A 9,870-nucleotide genomic window follows, 5' to 3' on the forward strand; every position below is an offset into this window, starting at 1 on the left:
TCTCAAGTTAATACTCATTAGCTATTAGCAGGAGGTTGTTCTTTATAAAAATAGGAGCAGGGAGACATAACAACTATCTCTGCACGCACCAGCACTATACAAACAAGTGTTTCATGTTCCTTTCAGATACGGCAGAAATGATGAAAGGAAGAAATGCACAGGCCCTTATTCCCTTCTAATTCCTCAAGTGAAACTCAGGACAACTTGACCAAACCCAAAGGAGCACCAGCAAGGGACAAGGGGTGGAAATAGTAAAAGCCGAGTACAGAGAGGGTTCATTAACTCATTAACGTATAAAATCCATCTTTCAATCATTCCAAGTGCCACAGCCCTGTCCAGCCCTGCCAGTGACCCAAACAATATGTCACTGCAGAGTCACCGCATACAGTAGTATTTTAACTTAACCCAGCATCCCCCAGTACCTGGCAGTTTGGGAAGACTGGAGTTTTCCGAGTTTTCCAAGTAGTCTTGGAGCTGACACTGACCAACGGTGCTGCAGGACATAAATGTCATCATATTTAATCACTCGGAATGCCCAGCTCAGCACTAAAAACATCTCACCCCTGCTAGTTCTGGATGTGGCATTTGTAACATCCCCGCCCTCCTCTTCCAACCTCACCTCCGTGGCAGAACTCACAGCAAAAGCCTCGTGAACTCAGTTTGACCTACAGAGATTCCAAGTTTTTTGGAGTGCAATGAATTCCCGTACAAGTCCAGGTTGAGGCTGTGTCAGCCTAAACCCTGCATTCCCCAGAGCTGCACACGTGCTTCCAGGACAATTTCTTCCTTGTTTGGGCAAATGTTTCTGTGTGCTCTCGTCATGAATCCCAGCTCATCTCCTGCTCCTCTCCTGAGTTAAATAACAGCAGCTCCAGATGAAAAAAAAATTTAAAAGCCACTGTACATTATCTGCATTACGAAGGCACTGCAGCATTCTCTTTTTTGATAAAATTTTTCTAAAATTGTGATTTCTAGAAGCCAGCAACGTACAACACTGTTTCAGTACCACACAGAGCAGGGGCATTATCCCTTTAGCATTTAGCAGCACGTATTCAGAACTACACCCGAAAACTTGCAGAGTTCGTGAGCTACTTCTCTTGCTGCCCTGACTTCTGGAGGGCCAGATTTACAGTATTCCCACTGTATTCGAATTTTCCGAGTGCAGATCTCTGCAGGAACTTTGTTATTCCACACACTTTTATTCTTTGAGAGCACACTCAGCAGTCTGAGAGCTTCCGATTTAAGCTCACCTGCATATTTATGCTCAAGCATCACTTTTTTAAATCCACCAAAAAGGGCAGGTCTTTTTCCACAGTGGGTATTAAAGCCTTGGAAATTAGCCAAAAGAAGAGAAGAGAGCAAGAAACCTATGCAAATGATATCACAAGGTTTGCTTCTCCACACCAAGAGGTAACTTACCTTCACACTGCTCCTCTGGGGTCACAAACAGCACATATCCACTGTAATGCCTCATAATATCCCTTATATGTGTAATCCCTTAGTAATAAAGACACTCCTGGCTTACACACAGGCACAAAACGTGATCTTCAGGGTGAAACAGCCTTCCTGTAAAACAGTGTCCAACCTTTTGCTAAAATTCAGAATGCTGATCACCTGCTGGTGATCCAGCTGGGATGCACCAAGAGCTAGGTCCCGAAGCACATCCCTGTGGCTTCACGTTTCCTGCTCGTCCTCAGCACAAATTCCAAGCAGGAAAAAGGTGGCAGGATGAGGGATGTACTTGCAGAGGATGCTGTACATGAGCTAATGAAGGGAGACAGGCTGTAGATGAGGAGCTTATGCAACATGATTAATTTTCTTTTCACTAGAAAAAAAAATCCAGATAAAACTTGTCAGAAGTAATCAAGCCTTTTGTGCAGGCTGATTAAGTGACTACCTTTGCTCATGGACTAGACCTGCCAGCACACAACCACTAGCTACCTGTACAATCAATTATTTAAAGCACAGGGTAAAGGAGAAAAACTCCACAAATCTGAAGTAATTAAAAAAAAAAAACAACCAAAAAAGTTTCTTCTTAATTACTTACCCTTACCTATCTTCTCAAACTGGTGCTCCAGACCAGAAATTCCTAGACATCAGTATTAGGAAGCTAAAAAAGCTTTACTCTACAACTTAAACTTGTGCAGAACAAAGGAAGGAGGGAAAATGTGTTCAGATGGACACCCAAGTGTACTGGCATTGCTTTTTCCACATAGAACCCAGCAAGTCTACTTAGTCAGTGTGAAACTTTCCTCCACACCCCTGAAGAGAATTTTTTGATCAAACTCTGAGCAAAGCACCCCACATAATCCATAATTTATCACTGTGGCCTAACAGGAACATTCCAAGCTCCCTGACTGACAGCAGCCAAATGCTTCAGATGGGAACTACAAGAACTTCCATGCAGACATATCTGAGCAACCTTCTTGGAAAAACAAGCCCTGCCTCCAATAACAGGAACGACTTCAAGTCACAGACCTTTCCAGATTCGGATCAGCACATCCAACAGGATCCCTATTGTAAATAGCCAATCCTTTTAGGAACCATCTTACATTTGGGGGTACAGTTTTACTAACATTAAAAAAAAAAACAAACCACCCAAGGAGAATTTCTTTTTCCAACACTTATACAGGAGGGAAGAGCAGGAACGCCACCTCCTGGAAAGAACGGGAAAAAAAGCGGGAAAGACATCCTGGTTGCCAGTGTATATTTAAGAACTGCGCTGGAGGAAAGCGAGAAAAATAAGAAATCACAGCAATTTCCACAGATAATGAAATCAGTTCACGTTCCAAGCACACCCAAGACGGGCTGATCCACTTATCCCAAGTGGTTGTTCACAAGCCCTTCAAGAACCACCTCTATGATGGAAAATAGACAAGTGACACTTGGAGCTTCAGGCAGGATTCATCCCAAAATATTGTAAGTACAGTTCTGCCTGGGATAGTGCAAGCAAACCATGAACTGCCTGGATTCTCTGAGGGACATAGTTTCAGTCACACAGAGATGAACCTGCATCGTTTGAGACAGAGGGTGCATGGCTACTCCTCCCACAGAACACATTCAATTTTTCCTTAGGGAAAAAAAAAATCCCTGGTTCTGACAACAGGCTCCTGTTTGTGACATTGTTACACAGAAACTGGAAGTGGAATTCACGAGTTCCATTTATTTTTTGTTTCCACAGAGCATGATTTGAACGACAGCCTTTGCTTCCCAAGCGTGATCATCAGATCTACAAGGAAAGACCTCAGGTACTAGTGGGTTCCTGGACAGGTTTTTCTGCTTCATCCTCATCGTCTGCGCTTCTTTCTTCTTCTTCTTCTTTCTTTTCTTCTGCTTTCTCCACCTGAGGTAAGATTCCATCAAGGTTCACTTGCAAACCTTCACTGGTTGAAGATCTGATCACCAACCTCTGCACAATGGGATCTAGAAAACAAACACCACCAAGTGGTCACTCGGCCCCTTTCCACGGCTCCAGGCTGAATCACCTCAGTACTGGTCCCCACCGTGTCCAGAATCCCAACAAGACACATCCCTTCAGCCCACAGTTTCCCATCCTCCCTGGCAGATACCTGCTATCACCTATGGAAAGCCTGACAAGAACTAATTAAGTTATTGATAACTGGTTGCTGTAAATGATTGACAGTAAAGCACAGCTAGACTCCACTGTTGTAAAGATGTGTTCATTACCAAGTTTGCTTCCCACAAACAGGAAATATTTTTCATCAGGGCCCACCACAAGAATCAATCACTAATCGGCAGAAATGCTACCAAGACCAGATGACTGAACTAGGCTGGCATAATTCACATTTAAAATCACCCAGAACAAAAATACCACCCCTTTCTGCACCTATTTATCATATTTCAAGTCAACCAACCCTTTATGCTTTTTATTTGGACTCCTCAAGGCATGGTCTGGTCTCTGTACAGCAGTTACTATTAACAGCATCACTGGGAGAGGTGCAAGATGATTCTTTTGGCAGACACAAGGCAAGTGTTAGTATAAAAAGTTCTTTTCTTCGCTCACACAAGGCTACTCTTCCCTAAAATTATGCTCATGAACCACCACTTCCTCTCCAGCTAAGCAGATGCCCCAGAAATTTTGGAAATATCCTGGGAATAGAAAGGTCACTTAATGACAATCAGTTAAAACCACTCAGTTCTTAGTTTTGTTTGCTATAACTTGAACTCCCACCTTAGAACAGCAGCTTCTTACCATAAGGTGGTGGCTTGAAGGTGCAGATATCATGGATAACTGCCTTTAGATTGGCAATTATGTGCTCAGTAGGCATATCCAGCTGGAAAAGGACAATGCCAGGTTAGACATGGCAGTACTTGAAGCCCAGATGAATAAACCTGAAAACACTGGGTAATCATTTATCCTACACTTGGGTAGATCTTCCTTCTCTGTGTTCCCTGTTAAGGAGTTCAAAATCCCACTAACAGCCCCACAATGAAGACAGGCAATGCTCAGAGGGTTTCACGTATTTCAACACAGCTCCCACACCCAATTAAACATCCCAGCTTCCAAACAAGCATTCCACACTAAATCCTGGTGTGCACACCATCAGCTATCTCCCTGTTCAAAGTTTGGAACAATTCTCTCGGGATCAGGAGTTTAGTACCCTTCCTTCCTGTGCCACCATCAGTTAGAGGAAAACTAAACATCAGGCAGGATTGAAAAGAGACAAACCAGAAGGAAAAATAAAAAACACACAGTTTGGGGCACAGAAAATCAATAAATAAGCAGAAATTAATGTTATATGTCAGGTGTAACACAGTTCTTTCTGCTCCAGTCCAGAACTACAGTTATCAAAATTAAAAGTCTTTAATTATTTGGGTAAAGCAAAGACTTTTTCATCCTTCTGTCCATATTGACCATGGACTTACAAACCCATAGTTCATTTACTTAAAAAAAAAAAAAAAAAAGAGGTTAAAACCAGCTGAAGATGCTGCACAACAAAGAGTTCCATCTCCTTCATGGGTCAGTTAAAGAACATGGTTAAAAATCTCGGGCAACAGATTGAAAACATCTTTTTTTTCCCCTTTCTTTTAATACTAACTTGAGTTCTGCTCAGGAGAGAAAACTCTCCATACAACTTACCCTGGCTATCCTTGTCTTGATTACACTCTCGTCTTGCACGGCGTACTCGTGACATTCCCTGAAGAGCTGCACCATTTTGGGAATATCACTGCCCAGGGAATCTATTTAAAAAAAAAAAAATAAAGGCAAAAAAAGGCAAAGAGAGTTGTTTGAGTGATGCTTATTAGCACAGATAAGTGTGGTATTAGTAAAGTGGTAATTAATTAAGGCAGTTGAACTCCACTCCAAAATGCAGTTTCACAAACAAGACAGTGGTGTCCTCAGGGGTATTATAGAAAAAGTTTCCACCTTCCCTCCTTCCTCATTCATCAGGGTTAATTAGGGGTAATTAGTAGGCAAATTTATCTTGGTTCTAATCCCGGATTTGCCTGTTGTAGGAGAAAAGCACAAATCTGGATTCCTAAAATTTCCTTTACCAAAGACAGAACAATTGGTGCAGTCAAATAGAGTCTAATACTCGAAGTAATTACACATCCTCGTCAAAAAAACCTTTCAGTGGCACCTCCAGAGTTAAATCCTCTTCAGCAATCGAGAGCTGCGAGGAAGAATCGCTTCTTACTTTTTCTGGTGCTCGGGAATTTCCGTTTCAGTTTGTTCCTCAGTGGTACTAGCTTGGGTATTATGGCAGGAACAGCCACATAGAAATCTGCTTGGATTTCATCCTCCAAGATCTGCAACAGAAACAATTCAATATATTTAGCACACAAGTGGACCTACAAAGCTGTCTGAGCACACAAACCCATCCCTCACTCTTCACATTGGCAAGCTGGAGTTTACTGGACATCAGGTTTCTTCCCCTCCCCAGGCCCAAACACAGTTTAAATTAGGCTATATATATAATTCTTAAAAAAATTAAAATAAAAACCAATACCCATTTCATTAATTCAAGTCCACCCACGATCTCAGCTCCACTCTCCCGAGCTATTTCAGCTTCTTGCTCATTCTGTTGAGAGAAAAACATAGCTATGAACAGCTGTACTACCAATTAGTCTGTACCAAAAAGGCTTCATTTTTGTAAAAACTTTGGCTCAAGCTTTTGCTTCAGGACAAAAATCGATTCTTTTGGACTATCTCATACAGATATATGGAAGTCTGTTCTGCTAGGATGATTAAGTGGCAAAGAACAGCTGCAGGAGTTTTCTGGACACATAAAACACACGCAAATAAAGTTAATCCAGGTTCACCCACCTCTGTGAAAACCAAAACCTTATTCACTTCATCCGTAAAGCGATGGGGAAGGACGACGGCACCCGAGAAAGGATCCAGCTTTTTCTAGGAGGTGAATCAAAAAACCAGTAAAAAAACCAAAGAAAAATCATGACTCGAGGGCAAGTTAAAAATCCAAACAAGGTGAAGAAGTGAAACAGTGACCCCAGAACAAAGCACAGCGAGGTGTGCTGGCAAAACCACGCAAGTGCAAAGTCTGGAGCAGATTTAAACCCTTAAAAAAAAAAAAAAACCCTGCCAAGATCCCCACACCCTTCCAGACCTAACCTTCTTCAGGGCCATATCCAGGAACACATTGATATAGACAAACTGCTTGGGGTGAGTGAAGTCCAGCTGCTGGAACTTCTTCAGCATGCCCACAGCCTGCTCCAGGTCGTAGAAGGGGCGCCGGTAGAGCCACGTCAGGTACACGTCGTCCACGGGCTTGGTCATCAGCGGCCGCCGCCGGCGGGAGGGCTTGTCCTTGGCTTTCTCCTTCTTGGTCCACTGGGCACCTTTTTTGGCAGGTCTAAGACAAAAAAAAAAAAAAACAAAAACAAACCCTGTTAGGTCATCAGTTGAAGAGTTTGGCCTGTCAAGAACATGGTGTGTCACATGTTAAGGACCTGCTGCTGCACCAAAGCAAAACCAGCATGAGGGGAACACACCCCCTGGGCTGGCCTTCACCTGGGCTGGCCTAAACTGAGAAAATCCAACAGGGAAGGAACAACTGCAAGGTTTCTCTTCTTGTTGCAGCAGTCTCACCTTATAAAAAAAGTTTCTCCTCCTTTCCCTGCAGCATTTTGCATGCAGTTAAACACCAGCCCCAATTTTCACCCTTCTTCCTATTTCCAGAGGGTCTCAAGGCATGGAAAAAAATATTAAAATGTTTTTCTAAAAATCAGTAACTAGACATTCCATTCCTGTCTAACCATGGCAAAGGAGTCTGCAGCACTTCAGAACACTCGGTGTACAACACTGTTCACACTCCTGTACACTGAGGTCCTTCTCACTTCTCCGAGTCATGCTGTGTTATTAAAGAGGCAACAAATTAAACACTAAAAAGCAAACTGAAGACGAGGAAGTGTTTGAAACCGAGCCCACGAGCTCAGCAGCCTTCATGTTGTAACCCTGCCACAGCCCCCAAAAGCACATCTCAAAAACACCCGCTCAGTCCTTCCCCATAACCGTGACACTCTATGACAAGTGTTTACGCCACCAAGGCCACTGGGCTGTTGGAGCAACACTGCAGACACCAAGAACGCCCCACACACCCCGCTACCACCACCCCCGCGGCCGAGGGAGCCTCCCGGGATGCCGGACCCGCACTCACTTGGCTGCCGCCGCGAAGGGCCGGGCGGTCGCGGCGCTCACCATGGTGGGGGCAGCGAGGCGCTGCTCCAGCCCGGCGCGGACCCACCCGCGCTGCGGGGCCAGTGCTGCGGGGGAAGAGCAAACATCGCTTCAGACAGGCGTCGAGGCCTCCCGCTACCCCTGCCCCGCCCGGGCAGGCCCTCCCCGGACCCCAGGGCAGCCCCAGGGCGGCGGACGGAGGCGGAGAGGCGGTGGCGCCCCCGGCTCCCTCACCACAACCCCGTCACCTCTCCATAGGCAGCGGGCGCTGGGCGCCGCCATCTTGCCGAGCCGCCGCGGTGCAGCACCCAAAGCGTTCCCCGCGGAACTCGCTCCCCGAGACCGAGGACGGTGTTCCCTTTACTGCCGTCCACCCGCCCGTCGTGCCCTGGGCCTGGCGTTCCGCGGCTGCGCTTTCCCCCTCTCCTGGCGTGTGCTCGCTGCCCGGAGAGGGGTGACCCCATGCCGGGCGCTGGTTAAAAGCCTCCAGTTCGCTTCTTAACCGGCCTGAAAGGGGTGTCGGGGCAATCTCGGGGTTGTGTCATAGCGCCGCGAACAAAACTGGTGTTCCCGCCCCCGAACCAACATGGCGGCTGAGGGCAGGCAGAGCCGCTGACATGGGCGCGTTTCCACCTGTTCCACCACGTCTGTTTGGGTGAACATTGTCAAGTTAACGCGAACATTATCTAGTTAACGCTTAATAATGTGACGTCCGAGCCCCGTGTAATTCCAGAATGGTATTTTCACTCCTCTTCCCTTGCAAATGGATTGGGATAAGAGTTGCCTGATCCACACTGCTCCACTCGTGGAGCAGCATCCACCTGCAAGGACTTTGTTAACTGTCTCCTAAGCTTATCAGATACATACCACAAACTATAATGGTTAAAGGGAGGGCCTTTACTCAACACCGATGCGCTTTTTTGACTAAAAACATCCCAATCCTGATCAATCCATGTCTAAGAATTTTTAAATCAGACATGTGTGGCTCTGCAAAATGAATCAACATAACTGATCCATGTTTGTCCAATGTAACTCTATGCTCAGCATCCTGGGAAAGGATGGAGATGGGGAATTGTCAGGGTGACAGGAGGAAAAGGAAGCCTGCTCGGCTAAAAAGCCTCAGTGAGGAGTGACATGAGTTTAAAACATAGGGTGGGAAATGGAATTATTTCGGATGGGCATTAGGACTCCCTAATGTTTGACTCCCACAGTGGTGGCAGATGTAACCGGAGACTGTTTAATGTGCAGGTAACGACCTGAATCCTTCACAGTCTTAACTCCATGACTCTGGAATCCCCTTGCAAGCCTCTGGCTTGTTAGACACAAAGTCTCTGCTGTGGATCATGGATTTTGGGAGAGAAACATGAGCTCACGGTGATGGTGCGCCCATTCCCAATTATGTACTTGCTCCAAAGCCCATTTCCTACCAACAGAGGCACTTCCCGCTCTCCAGGCATCCTTGAGTTTTTTGAGTCCAGCACGAGCCTAGGCAACTGCTGTAGAAAGAAAATTACAAAGAAAAGTCTTCAGGCCTGATCTCTTGTCCCCCTCTGTGCCCCCCCCCCCAGCCACCTGCTGCTCCCTCAAACACCTCCCTCCATCTCCCTGACGCTTTTCTTTTCTACCACTGCTTTCCCACCTGGGTACAGAGAGACCCACATCCCTCCCCGTGCCGGGGTGCTGCTTTTATTTTATTTTCCAATCCATCTTTTCCTCGCGTCCATCCCAAAGGGCTGCTGGTGCGTACAGGAGACGACGGGGCGACATTTACCTGCTCTTCCCCGCTCCAGCCGCCCTCAGGACTCACGGGGGGCCGTGCCACTGAAACCTGGGCGCCAAAAACACGCTTCCCAGCAGAGGAGCTGCCGCCTGCGGAGAAACAAAGGCGTCTGGCACCGACGAGGACTTGTCAAATCCCTTCGGAAAGGTGGACTCTTCCCTCTCGCAGCGCCGGGGGCGAGCGGCCCGCGAAGCCAAGCCACGCCACGTCCCCTTGGGCGCCGCAGCCCGGTGACAGCTGTGAAAGCGGGGGGGGGGGGTAAAAGCCAGGGGTGAAGCCGGGGAAGGGGCCTCTCTGATCTCTCGGGGGGGTAGCAAGGCCCGGCCGTGCGCGGTGACACGGCCCCGCGAGTGCCCACCGTCCCCCCCGCCGCGGCCCCGGCACCGCCCGCCGCCTCCCCGCGCCCGCCCCCGTCTCCTCCGCCCTCCGC

General features: G+C 47.0%; 1 protein-coding gene across 2 annotated transcripts; it reads right to left on the minus strand.

The window, feature by feature from the left end:
* Positions 1–3,143: 3,143 nt before the first annotated feature.
* MRPL1 (mitochondrial ribosomal protein L1) lies at positions 3,144–9,794 on the minus strand. Of its 2 annotated transcripts, XM_051769439.1 has the most exons (10): positions 9,432–9,794; positions 9,088–9,156; positions 7,641–7,746; positions 6,596–6,836; positions 6,290–6,373; positions 5,973–6,044; positions 5,661–5,772; positions 5,102–5,202; positions 4,214–4,295; positions 3,144–3,423 (listed from the first exon to the last, which is right to left on the minus strand). In XM_051769439.1, the coding sequence occupies exons 3-10, from the start codon at positions 7,682–7,684 to the stop codon at positions 3,245–3,247; spliced, it is 915 nt and encodes a 304-aa protein (XP_051625399.1). In that variant the 5' UTR covers positions 7,685–7,746; positions 9,088–9,156; positions 9,432–9,794; the 3' UTR covers positions 3,144–3,244. The 2 variants fall into 2 exon arrangements, with proteins under 2 accessions (XP_051625399.1, XP_051625398.1); XM_051769438.1 differs by lacking the exons at positions 9,088–9,156; positions 9,432–9,794 and adding an exon at positions 7,909–8,060.
* Positions 9,795–9,870: the final 76 nt, after the last annotated feature.

This window comes from Manacus candei, unplaced genomic scaffold (assembly GCF_025592945.1).
Source record: "Manacus candei isolate 608988 ecotype Guabito, Panama unplaced genomic scaffold, ASM2559294v1 h1tg000107l, whole genome shotgun sequence".
In the NCBI taxonomy this organism is placed as follows: domain Eukaryota; kingdom Metazoa; phylum Chordata; class Aves; order Passeriformes; family Pipridae; genus Manacus; species Manacus candei.

Coding starts and splice junctions, on each gene's coding strand:
- MRPL1 (XM_051769438.1), bottom strand. CDS start 7,942: ATGGCGGCGCCCAGCGCCCGCTGCCTATGGAGAG. Junction 6,045..6,289: donor AGGTTTTGGTTTTCACAGAG/GTGGGTGAACCT, acceptor TTCTCTCAACAG/AATGAGCAAGAAGCTGAAAT. Junction 3,424..4,213: donor CTTCAAGCCACCACCTTATG/GTAAGAAGCTGC, acceptor TTTGTTTTCTAG/ATCCCATTGTGCAGAGGTTG.